The sequence below is a fragment of the Lepeophtheirus salmonis genome, chromosome 4 (assembly GCF_016086655.4).
Source record: "Lepeophtheirus salmonis chromosome 4, UVic_Lsal_1.4, whole genome shotgun sequence".
In the NCBI taxonomy this organism is placed as follows: Eukaryota; Metazoa; Arthropoda; class Copepoda; order Siphonostomatoida; family Caligidae; genus Lepeophtheirus; species Lepeophtheirus salmonis.
Window position 1 is genome coordinate 16,360,979 of NC_052134.2, and position 23,754 is coordinate 16,384,732.

At 29.6% G+C, this 23,754-nt stretch overlaps 1 protein-coding gene across 1 annotated transcript in view; it reads left to right on the forward strand.

The window, feature by feature from the left end:
* The window catches only part of LOC121116921 (DAZ interacting zinc finger protein 1), a 178,788-nt gene that overhangs the window by 144,033 nt on the left and 11,001 nt on the right, over nt 1–23,754 (forward strand). The window contains exon 8 of the mRNA XM_040711230.2: nt 11,667–11,737. Coding sequence (XP_040567164.2) covers nt 11,667–11,737 — 71 coding nt within the window. The remainder of the gene's footprint in view (nt 1–11,666; nt 11,738–23,754) is intronic.

A 23,754-nucleotide genomic window follows, 5' to 3' on the forward strand; every position in this document is an offset into this window, starting at 1 on the left:
CAAGGGCAACTCCTAAAACTTTTTTAAAGTTGTTTCAAATTTTTAAGAGAACACAACATTTCCAAAAAAAAAAAAAAAAGTAAAAATGAACGACTCAAACATATTTTAAACATATTCCAGTATTCTTTTTTACTTGAAATATTTGAATAAATAAAAAAACAGTATTTAACAAAATTGTAGGATTTCCAGAGTCTCAAAATATGGTCATTCATTTTACTTCATTTTGTATAATTAGACAAATTTTTGTAGGAACTGTATTATGGCTTAATAAATAAACCTTATATCTATATATATATATTACAACTTAAAAGATTTGCATTTCGACTTTTATTTATTTTTTCAGTATAATTTTTAATTTTCTTATGTAATATCGACTAAATAAGGAATTAAATATTCAGTGTTAAATGGTAACTAATGTAATATAAAAAAGTGGATTTGATGAAATAAATCTGTTACTATAAAATATTTTGTAAAAATAAATCCATAATTCTTCCAATAAAGGGCTGTAGTAATGTGTATCTAATCGCATTTAATCGCCTAAATAGTGTTGGAGGAATAAAGATTGTTAAAAAAAACTTATAAATATTTTTGTGATTGTTTTACTCAGAATTTTTAGAGTGTGTGTCAAAGTTTAGATAAATTACAGTTCATTTTACAGCTTTTCTTTGATAAAGGTGAAAACGGAGGGCAGGTGGCAGAAAATATTTGATATGATATTGTAATAAACAATTCAAGGCAGTTTAATTTTATCCATTTTAAAAATGTATATAAAATAATGGAAATTGTCGAGTCTAAAAATGGAAATATCAAATAAATATATTTGATTTTTTTATACTACACGATATACGTATCAAATATAGTGTAAAGGAAGCATTTTTTAATTCCATTAATTAATTTTAATTATTACTTACCCCTAAAATATTAATTAGAACTATTTGTTAAATCTTCATTGCAAAAAATTTGTGGAAAGTTTTACAAAACATTGCTTATTTATTAAATATTCCATGTGAGAATTAAAAGTTAAACTTATAAAATTAATTAAACATCCGTTTACTGATTAATCTCAAAATAGCAAAACTTCGTTTCGAAGTTTAAAAAGAAAACGTGATTAATATCTATTCAAATTTTCCATAATACTTTATTATTTACACTCTATAACTTTCAATTTTTTTTATATGGTAAGGTTAAAAAAGAAACTTAGAAGGCTCATATATATATATACCAGTAGATAGATGAAATGTAAACAGCTAACTAATGATAATGAACCCTTAAGCATTTTCTTCTTTTATCCTCTTGTTTTAAATTCCTTAGTAATTTAAAAAGTTAAGTTCATAGCCTTCATTTCTTTTTTGTCTTTATTCATTTTTTATGTTTTATTAACTTATGTTGACAAAATTTCTTTAATTATTCCTTAGCAGAATATTTAACATGTGTAAGGTCTTTCTTTATTTTATATGTGGTGCGTCATTATAAAAACAATCGTGAATATATATAAAGATAAAGAGAAAATCCATATATATTAATTTACTTCATATATATATACTATCCAATATTTCAAAGGCACATTTTAGTCAAATACAGGCTATATACTCTAATTTGTGTAATAAATTAAGATACCCAATAATTTTAACTATAATTTCAAACCTTTATTAGATTAAAGAGACTCATGTTGGCCTGATATGGTCGTTAAAATTTAATAAATTTCTCAATATAAATGTAATTGTGTAGATCAATCCAAGTTCTATTTGATATATTTGCATATCTATATGTTTCTCTAGGAATGACTGGGTATCTAACTCACGCACATTCTGCTCAGGAGTAGAACGTCTCACTTTCACGTTGTCTACTGAGCTACGTTGCATTATCTTGGATAATTCAAAAATTATAACAAGGATGTTTTATTATTTGGGTGGATAGACATTAAACATACATATTAATAAATGGTTATCTTTTTTTTCTCAGGAATATGTCTGAAATACTAAGGTGGTCTAAATAAATATTATTTTTCAAGCCTGGGTACATCTTTTGATGCTCTTTAATGACTTGTAATAAGAATTGAAGCTGCGTTTTCCTCAGTTGTTGACGATCCAGTCTGTTATTTGTTGAGTGCCACTCCTCGTTCTGCTTCATTCATAACTTTAAATTCATCATTTATTTCATGAGATTTCTTATAATCATAGTTCCTTGGCCCTGAAAAAATTTAATTATATAAATAGCTGAATAAATAAAAAATCCATAATTATTTATTTAAATTTGTATGCTGTCAATAATTACTTCATGAGTTTTACTTACAAAACCTACTATATAATAAAGTCAAAGAAATTACTAACAAGTTCAAAAAAAATTATAAAATAAGTTTTCTTTTCTTATGCCTTAATTATAATAAGATTTTTTCTTTTTTAATTTGACCTCATTTTGAAGTAGTTCCAGAACGCTGTAACTTTGACCGGACGGAGGGTAACAGTTTTTGATGGCACAGAAAAAAAAAATTAGGAGGTCATCACCAACACCTAAACACATCTCACAATCCATGATAATTATGAATTTGCTCAAAAAATAGCAACACTCTAAGGAGCAGAGATATATCCTTTCGAATATATTCATCCGATAATCATACATATATTCTGCAATCCTTGTTCCTCTTTAGAAATTAATTTAAACTACTACTTTACAAAACAAATTTTTAAACTCACAGCCAACGAGCGTAGTCCACTGGATTGGGGGACATAAGTGTTATTCCACAGTTGTAGGACTACCAATAAATATCATTGCAAGTTCCCAAAATTCTTTATAATCATCTTTTGGAAGATGTATCTCTCTCATATGTTTTCCCTCAAAAATTTGATATTTCTTTAAGAGTTATATATGATGATTCCCAAATGCTCTTTTTTAATTCAAAATGATGATAAAAGCAAAAATTACAAAACCATTCGCGATGAAGGCAATTTATTTCCAGTCAATTTGGTAGTAAATACTCCATTAATATATACTTTGAAATAGAGTTGATTTTTCCATAGTTGCCGTCTTTGCACATTGATATTTACACTACTTTTGTTGAGTAAACTATGATCCTACTTACCTTATTCTTTAAATATTCCATTAATATATCTTATTTCTATCTTTGTTCAAATAAGCATCCGTGGTAATAAAACTACAAAGTATTGAGTATTATTATTTGATAGGATTAGTTATTGTAGTACAAGGGTAGTTCTTTACCGAATGGATTTAAACTGTTGTTCCCAATATTCTAAAAAAATGTATATGAATAATGTTGATTCATAGAAGGGGATTTGAAATTTAAGACACCTATGAAGTGTCATTAAATGAGACTGATTTTACATTCCAAATTAAGCACCAACAAAACCAGAACAAAGAGTATTTTTTTGCAAAAGGAAAATGCACTAAAATTGCGCGCAAGACCCTATATATGTATTAGTTTTCTCTTCAACTATTTTGCATTGTAATTCAAATTAATAATGTTTTTTTCTCAAAACATTATACATACATCTTCCAGTAAATTAAATCATTTTCAAAAAAATATGTTAAAATAAAAGCTGTATCGTGAACTGTTTTTACGACAATTGAGAAGGAAGTTACTTTTTTTTTTTTTGAAAATAATGCAATTTTCAAAACATTTAGGTCGTTGAGCTATCTCTCAGCATTTATCAATTTGTTCAAACTTTCAATTATATTTTTTATCAAAATAATAGGTATTGACTCGGCAGTTCGGACAAACATAAAAAACCCAAAACAAAAAACACACAATTATAGACATTCCAGCGAAGTTATGATGAATTTATTTATCATTGAGCATCTTTATAGAAATTAATATAGATTTAATTTATCATAGTGTATATATCTCTTTCACTTATTTTACTATAATTGCAAGAATATATTGATTACAGATTTGCTCAAACAATATTTTACCATATTGATCTAAAAAGTTATATTAGACATTTTCAAATTGTCACATAAATCAATATTTGAAAGTTTTGATGACTCACTCCTTTATCTTTTGTCAGTTTGATTTCAACCACGCGGCGAAATTAGTCTTTTTTGAGGATTTTTTTGTATTTTGATAATTTTTAATTTAATTTGTTTTTTATATTAAAAACATTAATTTATTTCGGTAATATATACATTATAAATATTAAGTAGAACATAATACATAATTACCCAGCAAAAATGTCATAGATAATTAAACAATAATTTACATTTAAACTATTGAAAAATTATAACATAATAAATAATCATTTAATACACAAATTTTCACACTTTACTATTTGGTTTATGGACAGTCAAATTAATGTTGGATTTTTTATTGTTTAACCAAACTTATATTATGAAATAATTAAATGCAAGATTTCTTGTAAGTATATTGCCCCAAAAATATCCTGGGAGAAAAATCCTAGAAGGTAGTTACAAGGGAAGAAATACTAAAAAATCATTTATTTTATAACTTATATCTTATGGTACGTTTTTTGATCATTTAGATTGAAAAATAAAACCCAATGTCAATAAAAACAAGAAAAGAAAAGGAAAAATTAATTAATGTGAAGATATAACGTGTTTCATGGCTATTAAACAAATTAAATGAACGTATGTTCTGCTTAATAGATTTGAACTAATTAACACTTACTTTTAATGTAACTATGCAGGTATACATATAAAGGGTCCTAGTTGCTAGATACGTTTCTTGTGAATTTATTCTCTTATATTTCATTTCCATATTTTGGAGGGCTATTTTATATAAAATACTAAACATTTTAGAAACATAAAATGTAGCTTTGTAAAAGATATTGCTTTTACTAACGCATGAGTTCTTGTAGTTGCAACCACTTTTTATTATTTCATTCTTGAGAAGAAAGCATCAAAGTATAAAGTGTGTCTCCTCATGAATGGCTGAGAATTTGACTAATAATTTGTTCTAAAGACTAAGACTCTGCTTCCAAAATTTCTAACACACATCCCATTCCATAACATCTAGCCACAAAATACTCTGGTGGTCAAAAAAGAAACTGAACTAATGAGAAAGCTATATTTATATTAACTAGCTATAATTTATTAGTATGTTCCTTCAAGAACCAATTGACTGATAATTAAGCAAAAAAGAAAGATTGAACCTATCAGAAAAAAGACTGATTGAGGCGGGGGATTTAATTTTTTTTGTGTACGAGTCTTTCTTTATTGTTTGGTTAGTATTTTCTAATGCTGTTATAATTATTATTACATTCTTGAGGAGATAACATCTAAATAGAAAGTTTAACTACGAGTGTGTTTGCTCATGTATGACGGAGAAATACGCTGATAATTTGTTAGTTATAGTTGTAAGTCCCTGTTGGACTCAGAGTAGAATTTAGAATCTTTATGCGAGTAATTCCTACCTATATATGTCCATGCTAGATACGGAGTGGAATTTGGGGTTACTTTCTCACTAGCTGCTCCCAGCGTTATGACAGCTAAATATCTACCCTCTCATACCTAATTCTAATTGTCAGAATTATCACACTAATTTTCGTTCCTATATTTTTACACAGTGGCAGGTCTTATTATCTACAACCCTAAACATAAACTATACAAATTAATATAAGAATGGATGTATTAGAAATGAAGATACTGGGAATGATCTTAGTGGATATAGATTTAAAATACCTGGATATTGCTTAGTTATTTAGAAAAACGCGATGCAAGTTTTGGAAATATAAAATGTCATTAACTAAAAACACTAGGAAAAAGAGGCATATAAAATAATATCTCGAATATTGATATTTTAAATTCATTTATTGGACTAAGTTCATATTTTGTTGGAAATGGAATTTTTGTAAAGAAATATTAGGGTTTTAGTATACTTATATCCAAGAAAAGTATTATATGTAGTGCTGCATATTATTAATATATAAGTTTTGTAAAATTATGTAAGATAAAATATATCTTGAGTTAATTAGAGAACATCAAACCCATCATTATATGGCGAGTCCATATCTAAGGATCGTGAGACCTGAGGTACGAGAATAACTCTTATTTAAAAGAACATTAAAGGATGACATCTAATAATGAGACCAAATCAACGGAAGTTCAGAGGTCTAGAGAAGCACAATTAAAATTATTTGATAAAAAAGACATTATTAGAAATTGAGTGTTAATTAGGTCAATATTTGGAATCAAACTGGCCCAATACAAAGGCCGATCTAATTAAGACGAAATACAGAGACTCATCAAAAATGAATATACAACTACCCAATCAAATCGAAGACGAGATTGGTTTTCAGACTTCCTAGAATGATTAGAAACATGGAATAAATTTGTAAAATTAATTTATATGAAGGAAAAAACCTTGCAATGAGCAAATATCAATATTATGGACAAGTTGCTCAACTGAGTTTCTAAAGTTCGAAATATCTTAGATATTCCTGCAAAAACAAATACGACTCTATATGAAGTGATATAATACATTACTGAATACTCTAAAGAAAAAAAGACAAAATAACATCAACTTGATAGAAATAAATAAGAAGAAATACAAGGGTGATTAATTTTACTGTTGCTTGAAAGTTTTAGCAGAAGAGACAAAAATTTAATTGTAAGCAAAAAAATTGCTTAGTTGCTTTAATAATTTGCATCCTCTACCACAACGAAGTAAAACAAAAGTTGTTAGGGAAGACTCCACAGCTGAATTTGAAAGATACTTTCACTTTATGTAAAACAGTAAAAACGGCAAAAAATAATCAAAATTGTCTAAATGATTTAGTATCAAAGGGTGTCAACGCTAACAAAAAGTCAAGCAGAGCCAATATATATCGAAGAAGAATAATGCAATGCCTTGGGAGATCGTGGAACAAAATCTGAGAAAGATGGTGTTGATAATGTGGTTTCTTCGTAAGAATATAAAAATTTTATCTACAAAAAGCGTAGAATACACAAGATGTGGTAGGAGAGGTCATTAGCAAATGTGCAGGTATCTCAAAGAAAACTCTATATCGATCATCGACACAATTCAAAAATTTGATTTTAATAAACTATCCGTCAATCTATCAAATGTACATAGAAATTACTTCAAAACTATAAAAACTTGTTGTGATAGTGGTGGAGTGGTATCTGTTATTGGATCATGAGTATTGAAGGATATCAATATTGGACGTCGAAGATCAACATTTGAAACTGGTGTTAATAGATCTAAATCAGATATACAAGATGTTAGTGATTTGAAACTGAGACTGGGAAACTGTATTTGTAAAGAGGTGATATACGTTATAAAGAATATCCCTCAAAACGAGTTATTGATCTCACAAAATGCTTGCATTAAGTTTGGAATTTTATAACCTGATTTCCCTCGTCCATTAAAAGAAGAATGGATAAATCAATCTTTGGTGACTTTACAAAGTATGAAAAATATGAAAAACCTCTTACATAAATGTAGGTATAGAAATATGAATTCAGAGATGGATTATTAAAATATAAAAATATACTGTGTTAGTCTGGATACTCGCCTTATCAAATAGTTCATGATCCAAATCTTCGATCTTCTACACATAAATAAACAATGAAGACCCTTAAAAGATATTAAACAGACGGTGGAAGATGTATATATGAAGTCAAAATCATATTACGACATCCATTTCAATAATTTAATGGAATTAGTAATAGGAAATCGAGTCTAGGCCTAAGACCAATTACAGAGTTCTGGAATAAATTTAGGAAAGTAATATCACGAAAATACAAAACATATTTATAATTTATATAGAAGGTGGAAAGTCATATTGGAAGAATAGAAGGTTCTTAAGAGTTGCCAACTAAAGAAAGAGACGGAAGAGACGATTTCTAATATAACTGATAAAAAATAAAACCCAAATGAAAAGATAATCGTTTAGAATATAAGTTTAACGGAAATTATTTATTTATTTACACTTGTAGAAAGAGAGGTTGTTGTATATTATACCTAGTTAACTTCCGAATAATTAACCGAACATTACAAAACATTATTTACTTATATCATATTCTGTAAAATTATCTAAGATAAAATATATTGGGAGTTAATAAGCGAACATCAATTACATCATTACACTTAGTCATTTTTGAGTATGTGAGTGGACTTAATTAAAATGATTTCAACCTGCATGTTGCTTTTCTCCTTCGAGTCTTTCTAGGGGTAACCAAGGTTAAACTTTAGGGGTAACTATATTCTTAAGATGATCACAACTAGTGATGTGGTTATTGAGACTAATTTTTGAAAATCTTGGCCTGATTTAATATTGACACTTGTCTATTTAGGTACAAGGCTGGAGTGAATTTTCCTTTTCTATAATTTATTTTATGTTTGAACAATTGAAGTTCCTTAAATAGGCCAGGAGTAGAGTATGACCTTTTAGGAAACGAAACTCTCATTAGCTTTAGACTCAAAATATTTTAAATGACTGTAAAAATACTGTGCAAACATACTAAGATATACCTCTTCTCTAATTGAATCACCTTGAGTTATGTTGTGTTAAAAATTATTTACTTATTCTATCTTCGTTTTTTTCTCAAGAAATTGTTAGGGATGATAGAGAAATATTAAAGTTTTATTATCGTTGTACTCCACAAAAATCATATACACGGTCAATTTTTGATTGAAGTTGTGTCAATGAGTAAATATAATTGACATACAACTTTTTTTTTTACATTTTATGTTTTTTTATTTGGTTTGACCAAAAAAGAAAAACAATCTTTAAATAAATAAAAAACTGGTAAACAAACAAACAAAAACAAAAAAATAGCAATTACGACAAATATTTATAAAAAAATCCCTTAAAAATATTCTTTAAATATTTCTTTGATGATTAAGTAAAGTTGATCTTGGAGTTCCATATTTCTTCTATAGGCAAGACTCTATGACTCACACCTTAGTTGAGAAATTGTCATCGTATAGAGACATAGTGATGGAAGTTGTCAAGATTTTATCCCTCAACTCATCTTCCAGAATATGCTAATAGTTATTTTGTCGGCTGCCTATGAGGGAGAAGCAAATTACGAATAGAAAATTTCAGGGCTCTAGTTACTACAAAAGTTCCATTATTCTATTTTGAAAAGAATAAGACCTCAGATGAACTTTTGTTCTTCATTAGCCAATCGCTTTAGGTTGATGGATATATAATATGAAAGAATGGATATGGCATTATAATTGAGTGTTATTATAAATTTTTTTTTCAGAGCCTTGCATATATAATACAATGTGTGGATATTTGTAACTGCACGGTAAAAAATTTATCATTATTTATCTCGGTCCCCCAAAAAGTCACTTTTCTTTTTTTTACATTCATTATAGTCCATTATACAAGAATGAATTATAATCAAGAATTAACAAGTAAAGAGTTTGAGTTTCAATTATACACTCTAAGATGATTGCGACTAATCCAATATTTTCTAAAACCTTTTTATATATACTTTGTTGAATTACATAAATAATTTAGTCATTTTTATAAGAAAATAATTCATCTGAATTCTTCTTTTAGCTAAGGTCTATATTGGTGAGATTAAAGAACCAATTTTTGTTCATCAAATTGGTCCCCATCATAAGCCAAAAGTACGGTTTGTTCCTTTTGTACAGCTGGATAAGGTGGCCCAATTTTGTTCATATTATGTTAATGAATACTGAGTAATGCTTCCTTTTCAAGATCTCTAAGTATATCATTCTTATACTTAGCCATTGATTTTTATCCACAATATAATTTCAGCTTTCTTCATATTTAATGGTAAAGAGTTTTTGTCCAAGATGTCCACCCAATTTTGTTCATATTTTTAAATGTACAGCAAGATTCTATTTTTAAATGTACAGGAGCCTATAGGTAAAATAGAAGTCTAATGTCTATTCTCAGTTAATCCTACACTTTCTTATAGATTCTAAAAATAATTCAGTAATTTTATTCTTGCAATTAGCTGAGACTCAAAAGTCGGTTCTAGCTATAAAACAACGATGAATTGAGTTCCATCAAAATTGACCTCAAGCCTCTCTGTACCTCTATGTAATCTATCAAATCCAGTTATAAATAAAAGTGAAGCCGACCGGTATCCCTGACGACCTGTCTTTTATAATATGATTGGCTTTCTCTCTAGCCCATCCAATGAAATCCTTGTATAACATGGTACGTACAGGGTAAAAAATAAATTCGGAAGGATCTAAGAATTGGTCAATTTGAAATAAAATCAAAAGCTCTACAGAAATCATGAGCTTATAACGGTCCAAATTTCTTCCAACTTTCCACTATATCGATTGCAGCTCGAATATTACGTGAGTCATCGGAAATTTTTGTATTCTTTAAAAGTAATTTTTTTTCAATTTCAACTTTTTAGCTGAGAATTGGTTCAAATATATTTTGACTATTTATAATACACAAAACTCAGTACTTAAATACATAAACGATTATACAGGAAGATAAAAACCAGAAAGGACATATTAAATACATAACAGTCTGCAATGCCTGTAATTAGTTCCATCTCTCTTCGTTGAAACCATTGCATTTCTTCATTATATTTATGATTTGGGTAGTCGTCCCAGCTTTTCTATAGAGTGTCCTATTTTTAAAAGACTTACCCGTCAAATTCTAATACACTTTCCTAAGACTCCATTTAGATCACAGACTTTATTATCTTAATCATAAATAGTTTCTTTTTAGGTTTTTAAGCATTAACATTGGTTATTTCCTTGATATTAATTCAGGGTTTTGATTTTTTTTTCATGATAAAAAAAGATATGTTTTTGAATTTGAGTTCACTCGAGTTTACTATACCCGTCAGTTTTCCATTTGAAGTAATTATTTAGAAAATTCGACTTGACTTGAATTTTCAAATTGTGATAAAAATTTGAATGTTTTGTGTACTCGTGTCGATCATTGTTTGAAGCTTGAGTTACTATTTACAGACAATTAATTATCTTGGAGAATACCCCATTAGACATTACGGTCTCTCTTTCTCAGATAATTTTCCTGCAATGTTTTCGTTACCATTATTTTAAATATTCACTTATTGCAGTTGATATCTTCTTGCAGCCACTTAAGTAATGCTTAGTACTCAAGAACTCGTGACAGTCCGTATACAACTTTTCTATTCCGTTCTTCGTTTTCGACAGTGAAACAAATGAGCATGTTCACACGAATAAATTTTAGCTGTTGCTCATTTTTAGTGAATAATATACACAACAAACTATCAATTCTTCTTTATTCGTAATTATTAAACTACTAATCAGTGTATTTCAACATTTAATAACAACTCTTTCACTTAAACTTCTTTTGTTAGATATCATAAGTCGTTAAAATTTCAGGATTTTAGCAAGTTTAGTTCTTCTTTTCAAATATTTTTTTGTGTTTAAGTATATATCTCTAGGGTTGGAAGTTCCTAGCATTTTTTAGCCTGCGAATTTTTGCCATTGTTTGCCTCTTGAAGATTTTTTTTTTAATTTTTTTGTTTAGCTATTATGATTAATTTTTTATGCTTGAGGAGAAAACATCTCAATAGAAAGTGTAACCAATAGTACTTTTGCTCATGAATGACTGAGACTTAAATGAATAATTTATTTAAAATAGTTTTTGTGATTTTATTAAGAGTGTACAATATTCCAATATTTCATTTTATGATTAGTTTTCAAACGATGTCTTAACAAATTATTTTTTTCAATAAATATTCTTTCATTTTAGTGACACTCCTGAAATGGAAAATGAAGAAAACCCCCCTTGAAAAGGAAAAGCTGACTCAAGATACTTCTTTCGTAAGTACAACTGTATATATATTATTATTAACTAACATTCAAGTAAATATATAGGTACAGCTTGAAAGAAATAAAATTCAAATAGAAATATATTATTATATTATGTATGTAGAATGATTATGTTTGAATATTATGAAATCTTCAGTTTAAGTAAATTTCAAACATCTCTCCAGCTGTTACACAATAAATATCTATATAACTTATAGTACATTTCACTATCAGGATAATAACATTTTCTTGAGATATGGGCATATTTACATATGTTAGGGTGGGTGGCTTTGGGGGGGGTGTTATCAACTTTTTCTATTTTGAAAACGGAGTTAACAAAAAAGTTGTATATTGTGATAAAAATAATTTGGTCAAGGGTATGATGCCAAGGGAATGGGTTTCAGAGGTTCCCAAATACATTTCTGGCTTACATTTTAAAATGTTTCATAAAAGGGAATTATTTTATAAAGATAACAAACTCGATTTCCTCTCATAATATCATACAGACAACACAAGTGTCCGCAGGATTATATTTTGGGGAGGGCTTGGTTTTCGGAATCTTTTTGAAAATAAATCCAAAGATTAAATTTTTTGAAAACATTTCAAAAATCAACCGCTATTCAAAAAAAAAAAAAAAATAGTATAAAGGCAAATTCCTTAATTTAGGTGTCTACATCCCCTGCAATCCACCTTTTTGCGGACGCCCCTGGACAAGATTACTCTTTTGAGGATTAACTACATATTGTTCTATGGAGATTTGCTTTGAACATTTCTGTCTTGTATAATAATACTTACTTATAATAGCTCAATAACTGGTTCGTCTTTATAACAGGGTTGATCTCAATTGAAACAAATATTCACCTCAACAAGATCTCGTATGAGTGCATCACGACTGTGTGTCCTTTGCTCATAAAAGTTTGTTTCCATTTTTGGTAAGTTTTCGAGATGGACAAACACAATCACTTATCTATTTGTGTTTTGCTTATTTAAAGTATTCATTATTATTTGAACTCAAAAGATTTCCAAATTAACTGAGATTAAATATATTATCATGTAAGAGCTGCTAATTGCTAAGTTGTTACAGATTGGGTATTTCCAACCTTTTGTAGGATCGTTTATGGAAGATTAAAAATGTTCTACATAAAATTCAATAGTTAGGATCATTTTTACTTCGTAAATGCAAATATTGATATGGAAGAGTTGATTTATGATTAAACGTCAAAAATATCAAATGTTATGACACGGCCTAATTCAGTTTTGAAATTTTTCTTCTTCTTTTTTTTCATTGTGCGTGTATTTTTGAAAAATTGAAGCACAGAGAAAAATGAAAAGGTAGGCCAAATAATTCAAATATTTTTATTTTTCAAAACTGTCTACATTCTAAAGATCTGCAAATCCTAAAATCATAAATTGACTGTAAAATCAATGTTACCAACTCTGGGACCATTTTATGCAATTATTTTTAATGAAGTAAATTGCTTACTCCTTGGAGAATTGAGGCAGTGATAGAGGGCCATGGAGGTCATATTGTGAATTAAAATACTATGATCATCTTTACTATTAAATAAAACCAAAGAAATTGTCACAAAGCATTCTTTTAGGATCTGGATGAGGTCCAAATTTTTTCCAACTATAGTGTACGACCGTGAATATTATTATTATATATATTTTTCCAATACTAATGACATATTGAAAAATGAGATATTGATTTATCTCCATCATTTTTATAAATTTATCCCTTGATTTTAGATTTGTACCAACTAAGATTTGTTATTAACCCTTCACTTGTGCTTCCATGCGCCTTTATAATCAACCCAAAAGATTGCAAGATAATTAATGCTCAAGACAGAGGGTGAATTTGTCAAAATTTATTAAGTCTTTTTGGACTAGGACTACAATTGATTATTAACTTTGGACTAATTCCAACGTATATAGTTTTTCTATATATGGAGTTGGTTTTGTATTTTTTGTGTCATAGCAGCTAAGGGACTCCCCTCCGAAATATTCTTCAAATTGACAGGGTGACCATGTTCATTTTCTTTTTATTTTATTTCTACATACCGGCTGGACATATATCATAATTCACTGTCGATAAGAAACCAAGGGTTTCTTCAAGACGAAATATTTAAGTTGAATCTGCATTGACACGGTTTATTTGGTCTGATGTTGACTAATAAAGCCCCCCTTGAATGTGGACTTACGATGACCTCCTATGATATTACTTTTTTTAGAAAACAAATATTTATTTATATTTCCACAAGAACTTTTTTTAGAAAAGGTCACTCTTTTTTCAAATAAAAAAAGGTTGATCCTTATTATATTTTTCCAAGAAATTGTCCATTATAACGTCATGTATGCCATCTTGAATATTATTTAGGTCTACGTAGCTCTAAGTGAACCCCCTCCCCAACGAGGATAAATGTTGTTTTAGACTCCCTCCTTTCTCACTCAGTGGCTACGTGGTATGTAAATGTTTGGTCATTATTATAAAAGAAAAAAAAATCAAATGTGATTGTTTTGCTTTTGATACATAATATGAAAATAACGTAATATTTCATAGAAAAAACAAAATTTTATTTGTTAGACAAGTAAATATGAAAAAAAAACCCCCAGCAAATTAAACCATCTGATTATAATAAAAACCTATCATTTTTTTATAGGAATCCAATTTCTGACCATAGTAATTGGTAATAATTGTAAAAAAAATTTAAAAATCCACAAAATATGTATAAATAAAGTTTCAACTGAAATGGAAACATCAAAAATACGTTCAATTGTCCGGAAATTTGGCATGGATTCATGACTTAAATTTTAATTTTTGACCCACTCTAATGTATTTGTTCAATACATACAAAGATATCGATATAGATATATCTCAATATATGAAGCTTATTAAATAATCAAATATTTATATAAATAGAGAAAGAGAGAAAAAAAAAGATAAAATGTCACATATTTGATTTAAATATTAAATCCTCATATTTTGATAGTGTAAATATATGTAGAATATATAGATATTAGGCTGTTTTGTTTTTAAGTTAATAGTTTTTCGTCTATTTAAAATGATTTTTTTCTGCTTGGGACAATAAAAAAATTACCTATGGTCTTTATTGAGGCCAAATTTGTGGCCCAGGCATGTTTGCTATAGACAGGAACATTTGGCAGTTACTTGGTGCCAGGTTCGGACTGTAATGTGGATGTATAATAAATTCCCATGTCACCTCCTTAATCTTTTGACGCGTCATCAAAGATGTATGTGGCCTAGTGTTGTCTCGATGATGTTTTGTTGTCTCCTATTCAACGATGCTGGCCTCTTTTGTTCGATCCCAAGCTTCAGTAGAGGAAAAAATTGACTTGAAAAACATCACTTGAGCCATTGTTGTGCAACACGAACCAAAAGTGTATCGAGCCCGTATTCATTGACGAATTTCTTCCTTGAGAACTTCATTCTCTACGCACGATAATTCAGGATTGAACCGGCCAAGTGCAATAACATCCAAAAGCGTTTGTAGTATACACTCACACCTTTACAACACTTTATCATATGATCCGATGTGACCAATAATACACTAGATATACTTAATTATAAAAAAAAAGAGGTCGGGAATACGAAATAACTTTTTTCCCAGTATAATACATGCAGCCTTAAAGAATAATGCTAAAAATAATTAAAGAACGTGAATAAGAATAATAACAATAGATGTTGCTCATCTCATTCCTTACTTTTCGGGAATTTATCTATTATAGTCTTTAGTTTATGATAATGTCTAACCGAACAAGAAGGAAAATATAGAACCAAATCCGAAGCTACTCTAGGGTAGAAATTCATTTGTAGAGAAATCTCCAACAAAATATGGGCGTTCATGTAGTTCGAAGGCAAACCCACCAAGCACAATAACTCAACATTATGCCTCAATAAATATATATCATCTCCGATACCGCTTGACACTCCACGAAAGCATGTAGGGTAGAATGATATATCTTCACACTATCCTTGCAAGCTGTACAGAAGAAAATACACCCTGTTTAAATTTGGAACTGGGTCGTAAATTTCTGTTCTTGTCTGACAATTTTAGTCGATTGTATGATGCTTTTCTCACATACTGTCCCCAACAAAATGATGCCCTTGTTCAACCAATCAATGTGACTAGCTCTTCTATATGGAAATTTCAGTCCAACAGCATGGGGGCATAATTTTTTTCTAGAAAAGTGGAATACAGAACTCTAAGGCCCTTTGTCAATCAAGTGAGGAAAAAAATGAACAAGGCCATAGTTAAGATGACCTGCATCACCTTCAAGATCCGTCAAAAGATTATTATCGATCATTTAAATCAACTTTCCTAAGTATTTGTATTTATATAATTTGATTCTTGGAAGCTTAGTTTTCTGGTTGGATCTTGTTTAAGTTTTGATAATAGATAAATAAATAGTTATGGAACACCCCGTAGTATATAGAATTGACAGGTTCTTAATATGTTTTTTTTTCTCGAAATGTTGGGGGCATAGTCCACAATGTTTCTTTTGGTAAAAAAAGGAAAAAAATATATATATTTTTGTTATATAAATGCATTTTTCAAAGAGAAATTAAATATATAGGTATTTATTGAATATATCCCTTATGACATCCATTTAGCATAGTGCATTGCTCAAAAAAAATCCGAGCTAATACTAAAAAATCACCATAATCATGTAAATTCTTTTTATGTCTCTTTGTCACTAACAGCTAATAATTTCTGATACTTTTATAATGACAAAGAGAGATACAACTATTCATTTTTATAAAAGCAACATTTTTTTAAAGAAAAATATACCCTTATATACATAAAAGACAAAAAGTAAATGTATGCAATGTGTGGTATAGTAATATTTACCCTTGTATTACAAGAAATAATATTTTTATGTGAAAACTATCCAAACACTTTTTTTTCTAAAAATATTAAAATTTAGAAAGTGTAAAGGTTATACACAGCCTTTTGATATTAATAGATATGGCTCACAATATATATTTATTCCTTTATTAACAGAAACTATTTGGACTATATACCCCAACATTGAAAGAAAATAATTTGTATTTTGTCTATTAACAAATCAATACTTATACTGCATATGTCAAAATGTCTTGTGGGTGATAAATATAATTCAAATTCAATGCTCCTACAAAAATATTTGACAAATTAAGCCAATACTTTTTTGTACGTTTTTTACTTTTCTGAGTAATATCTACAATTATTTATCAAAAACTACTCCTTTGTGAGCAATACAAGCCTCCAATCTAACCCTAAAAGACTTGCATACTTTTTGGAGGCCTCTCTTCTGACATGTTGTTATACTCCTTTACAATGGAGGACACTAGGATGTTGACATTGTGAGGATAAGTGCGACTGGTTTTAGCTTATACAAGATATCAGATACTGAAGTCAAGTGGACTCAGGTTTGGTCTTGATTGTGGCCATACCTCCTTGGAAAAAAATAGCCAATTTACTTCCGTTTCTTCATGAAGTAGGGTTGAACTGTGTTGCTGGTGTGTGTATGTACACCATCTTGTATCCAAACAAATTTATCTACACAATGGGTTGCCTCAAGGAGTGGAATCACATTGTGGATGACAATATTTTTCTATATCACTGAATTTACTGTGTCTTCAATAAATGTGGGAAATAAAACTTTTCTATCAACAAAATCTAACATTAAGACTCTGGCAGGTTGTTTGGACTTTGTCACATAACTTAAATCTGGTAGAGCAGCCCTGGTCAAGGTGTATATAGTCCGTACAAGAATTGAAGACTTTATCAACGACATCTTCTCTACTTTAAACACTCTAAAATTATTTTTGGTGTTTGCTTATTTTAGGGGAAAGTTTAAAATCCGCGGGCATCTTTCAACTTGTTTCTGCTGTTGTAATGCAGTCAATACTTGGATTTAGGACTTCCGAAGGTTTTTTAAACCCCAATATTTATTTACCAAATCCCTCATAGGCTTTGAAGCGATATTATTGTCTCTTGCAAGCTGCCTTATACTAGTTGAAGGATTAGATAAAATAATCAACTGCCCCTGTCTGTTTTAAAGGTTCCAGTAGGTTCAAAATTATTTTTAATGTTGGTGACAGTCTTCACATGAACTCCAAAGTTCTTGATTATGTCAAAAAATTTATATCCAGCACAATTCTAACTCCATAATTTAATAGGTAGGTCGAACATCCTTGATTACAGAAAAACAGAGTAATTCTTGCTGATTTACAAATAATATGTAACATATAGAAATATATACCATGAAACCTTGTGGAAAATTTCAATGGAATCAATCTTTACCGAGCAGGAGGCTTTTGAATTCACTCACAAGTCATTATGACGCATAGAGACCTTCGTCCAAGCTTTTACATCGAGTAGAAATTTAGGGGATTGCATGTTTTTGGTTCATTTTTGAGTGTCTGAATGGAAAAAAATCAATGAATGCATTGGAAGCTATCTTGATTTAACTTTTCTTTGAGGAATAATGCTTGATATTTCGGAAGTTAAGTTCATATAGCAAATACAATTCATGAATTTTGAAGTTTAATTTAAATACACAGATCCAAGAACCTTTTATTGACTTATTGCTACTACTTAAGCTTTCTTGGCAATATATTCTCTCATAATATTAATGTAGACTCTTTTTTATGAAATAATATGTAAAAAAAACTTAATTCCTTTACAACAAAAGGAATTTATATTCTTTTTAATAATAAAAAATATACATTAGGGTGTACTGTAATGACAAAAGTAAGGAATTTAGTATTACAGAATATACTTTATTTTGCATTTTATTTTCTAAGCAAGAAATTAAGGATCAAATTTGCAAAAAATAGTCTGTCATTGACCATTTTTGATTCAAAAATTAGTCAAGTTTCGAGAAAAAAAGGAACTTAGTTATTCATTTAAAAATTATCCAAATAAATCTAGATACAGGATTTTTATTCAATCAAGTGTTATAGATTAGACAAAATACTTTGATACTAAAGAAGTGATTTAAAAAAAAATATGCATTAAAAAAATTGTAGTCAAATCTGCCAATTGATTGTCATTTTATTAAATGCCGAATGGACTAACAAATGTTACATTATCATTCTAGTAATTTCATTCAGAGTCGAAGAAGGATACTAAGTGACATTATACAATTTATATTTCTAAACTACTTATTAGTTTTTGTGTAATACTGTACAAGAAGGTATGGGCAGACGGTGCTGGAGATTATTAGTGATGTATGGGTGACGGATATGATGTTCGGCGACAGAAATAAACTAAGTTCAGGAAATATAAAAAGAAAAAACTGTTGATGCGTGTGATCTTTCTTCCGTTTTGTCCATTATTTAATATGTCATGAATGTGTTAATTTCTCCATCAAAAAGGAGAATTTTCCCCATCCTTGCTGTAAATTGATTTAAAAATACTTAATGAAATAAATATTTATATATTTAAATATTATGATAATATTTCCTGCACTAATGATATTTCAAATGTATAAGGTTATCATAATATAGCAGTAATTCATTTTTTTTCCACACAAAACCATATAACAGGCAGCATATAATAAAAATGCTACTAATTCAATATTAGAATCTTGTCTTGTCCCTGCCTTTTCCTCGCGCTCTTGCACAAATCCAATCTCTACTTAGAGGGTTTATAATTAGAAATGTTGAAAGACAATTCCCAAGTGTCGATGGGTCCAATTTGAGAATTATATGGAAAATCCAACTAACATTCTTGTCAAATAATATGCAAGTAAAAAAACAACTTTGATTATATTTAAGAATGTTACTGAAGTAAATTTGCCAAGAAGAGTATGTAGAGAGTTTCGGTTAATTCCAGGTAATTTTCCCAATCAGATTCAAATAATAACATAAAATAATGAATTGAATGAAAATGTGGATCAAACTAAAAACTCACTCATGAGGGAATTCGATGATGTTTTATTAATGGACAAAAGATAAAACCAATGGATGGATAACCAATAAAAATATTGTAAAAGGAAGATTATATACCTCATGCAATTCATTCTTCAAGAGCCCTACAATTTCCCTATAGAGCTGAAGTATAGAAAGAAATTGATTATATGGAGAAAATGAGAGTAATCAGTAGCAAGGCTATTGAATGGTGTCATTCATTACTAGTATTTCCAAAATCAAATGGGAAAACTAGACTTTGCATTGATTTAAAAAAATTGAATGATGAAGCTTATCTACCAATTCTTCCAATAAGGACTCAAAGAGATGTTGTTTTGAATTTACCTACAATACGACAATGGATGCAAAACAAGGCTATTGACAAATGGAATTAGATGAAAAGATTTTTGACTTGTTTTTATGACTCCTTCTGAAAATATGTTTTATAAATAATTTATATTTGCTCTACCAAACGTCACATTTTGTGGATTTACATATCTCAACAAGGAACGGAAGTTGATCCTGATAAATTTTATTCAATAAGTAAATTTCCGAATAAAAAAATAGGAGGGATTTTAGGAGTTTCTTGGGCTTAGTCAATCAACGGAGTCCATTTTCATCAAAGGCAAGTGAAGCAGCTGGACCTATAAGGGAATTATTATCATCAAAAGTTGAATTTAAATAGAGTACTAACCATACCTTATCCCTTGATAAACTGAAAGAAATGTTGACTTCACCACCTGTATAAGCCCCATTCGATCCGAAATTAGGAACACGCATTGAGATAGATGCATCAAAAATTAATGGCTTAGGATATGTGTTACGTCACAACCATAAAGAGGGATGGAAGTTAATACAATGTGGATCTCGATTTTTGTCTTGTGCAGAAACAAGATATGCCATGATCGAATTGGAGTGTTTGGAAATTTTGTGGGCAATTAAGAATTTCCATATATTTTTGGCTGCATTACCTACAACTACGGTTATAACTGATCATAAACCTCTTATCCCATTTAAAAAAAGTTACAATATAGAGACGTTTGAAAATGCAACATTGATCCCATATAAAATTAAGTTGTCCATCTATCAATTTAGGCCAGAATGCAGGAAATTCTCATGAGATCCCAAACGCATTATCAAGTGCACTTGCGTCATGCCCAAAAGTTAATGCAAATATTGAAAAAGAAGTTGGTTATCATAGAGACGAATTAATACGGATTGCAATATTTGAATGAGTCAATCAGAAGAGAAGAGAAAATAGTTGATCCATCAGAATAAGATATTCTTGAGGAGTCTTTAAGAGATCAAGAGTATATTGACCTAGTAAATGAATTTAAATTAATATAATTAGAGATGGATTTAAGCCATACATGAAAATTTTACCTGAATTGAGCACTCAGGGAAGCCTTGTTTTTTTATAAAAATAATTGTATAGAAAACTGCCCTGGAGAAAATTGCCGTGGAGGAAAATTGCCCGTATTTTGTTCAAACTTCATGATGAATAAAGCACCATAATTTACTCACAAGATTAGATAAATTATTTCCAACAGAAATTCGTAACATAAAAGAAACGAAAAAAACAATTTATAATTGAGTGTAGCAACTACAAAATTACAGAAAAAAACAACAATTATTCATTTGACTATTGAAATACAAATAATGTTATTTACATTTGACTTAGCATCCAAAAGAAAAAAGAGTTAAAAGTCGTTTAAAACAGAAAAAATACTATTCTCAATTTGTAAACCGTACTTAAAATACTTTATTAGTATTAGAAGGGATTCTTGGATGCATGTGATGCTTTGGAGGTGGTTTTAAGAATGCAGGGGTACCCCAAAGTACCCCACACGACCCCAGGCCTTAGAAATATTACTTAAAATTGAAGGTACTCTCTTGGTGAATAAAACAAACAAATACGCTTACATATTTTTCATAAATAATATTAAGCGAATTTATAGTGTGTTATTATTCACCTTGAAGTTTAAACAAAAAATGGGGAATTTTCTTAACAATCTTCAACGGGCAATTTTCTCCAGGGCAGTTTTCCTAGTACCATGAATTGATAGATAATTCCAAAAGGTAAACAGAAAGATAATTGTCGATAGGGGAACCATTGCAACTATGTCGTTGTACCTACCTAGGGCACTTTTAAACATAAACACAAAATGGCTTAGGTCGATCCATTATCCTCATATCTATAGAGCTTTCTACCCATGAATTCACATCTTTGAGCAGAATAAACCTCATTTATAAATATATAGAGACATTTCTGTCTTTATCGTCGAGCGAAGCTATTTTACAACTCAAATAATCAGAGGTTGAGTTATTTATTCCTGCTTCCATTCAAAAATTGCTGGTCAATCTTTTGATGTGGTTTTCCGGAGGCAAAACAATTAAGCCAGAAGAAATGGTTCGTCGATATAAAGTCGGACATGATGTTTGCCATAATATGGGCATTCCTAAAATTAGAGGATAATATCTCCTGCCTTATGAAGTTTTTGAAATAAGGAATAGCTGCTCTTCAGTATGATTACTTTTTCCCTTGAAGTTATCGAGGGCATCTATGATATCCTCTAAAATAAAGGAATGGTTCTTTATTATAACTACTTATAAATATTGTTCACATTTGAAACCAGGTAATTTTTTGTTCAAAACAAATATCAATCATTTTTTTAGGTGATTTGGACAGTTTCCCGATTTTCAAGAAAAAATCCGTACCTTCATTGAATATCAAACTAAATGCAGTTCTGGGATGGTTATCAGGAATCATTAAAACCATTAAGAGCTCTATTGCTGAAAGAAAAAAAAGAAAAAAATATCGTAAAATCTTAATAATTATTCTCATGTAGGTCATTCAAGTATGAGTATACAAATAAATAGGCACTCTCCTATCACAGAATGAGGAAGTAGGTTGCTATTTTTTGGTAAGACTTAGAAGTCGCACACCCGTAGCCGCTTCCATGAACATCAAGGAAATCTCCTTATATTCCAAAATATACTCCAGTTCTTAGGTTATAATGAGGAAGTTTTGGGATAAAATACAGTTTAAACTCTTCCGCTGCCGTGTTTCTAGGAAACAAGGACTCCTTCTAATATGCTATGATACACCCTAATCCACGGGTTGAGCAGGAAAACTGCTGTCCCTAAGTCAAATGATATTTTTGTAATGTCTCTTCCATGAGCACTAAGGAATCTTCCTAGTATCCAAAAGTGAAGTACACAGACTCAAGGCAGTTTAAACTGCACTACCACCCCATTTATAAGCACCAAGAACCCTTTCAGATATGCTAGAATACGCGCCCGTCCACGGGTTGTGCAGGCGAGCGGCTGGGCTAGATTCAAGTTAAATTCTTCCACTGCCCCTTCTCTAAGCATAAAGAAACCATCTTAATATCCAAAATACACCTGGGCCTCAGGTTGTACAGGTAAAGTACTGGACCAAAATATAATTTCAACTCCACTACCGCTGTGCTTTGACGCACAACAGAAGCTTCTAATATTTTATCGTTCACCCTAGCCCACGGGTTGTGAAGGTGAACTGCTGGGCCTGAGGTATGTTTAAAATTATCTTCTGCACGATTCAAATATTTTACCCCTTTTATATAGCTAGTATTGGATCGGTCTAGCAAGAAAGGATAGTTATTAACGACGCTTTTTAGCTTTTCACCATAAACTTTTTCAAAGGGACAAGATACTTGAAGTAGGATGAGTGTGGTTAAAACATATGATACTCAAGTATTATAGCCATAATTCATCAAGTGCTCGTTTTTATATTTTTCAATCCTAGATAGGAGTGAAAAAAATAGCTAAGCCCGTAGGACAGAAGGATCTACTAATCGTTCCTTAGAACTGTTGAACGGTAAAAAAGATAGGACTAGAAAAAAGAGACTTAAAGGGGGGAGGTAGAATGATTAGAAAATTACTCTTAGGAGCAATCTAAAACCAAATATGTACAACTTAAATAATAAATAAAAACTCTCGCTTAATCATTTTTATAACACCTATAAATGAAATATAATAAAATTAATCTGAAACTAATTTCAAAATTAATAATCATTAGCACCAATTATTTCAATTGATTGAAAGAGTAGATAAAAACTCTAAATCTTAA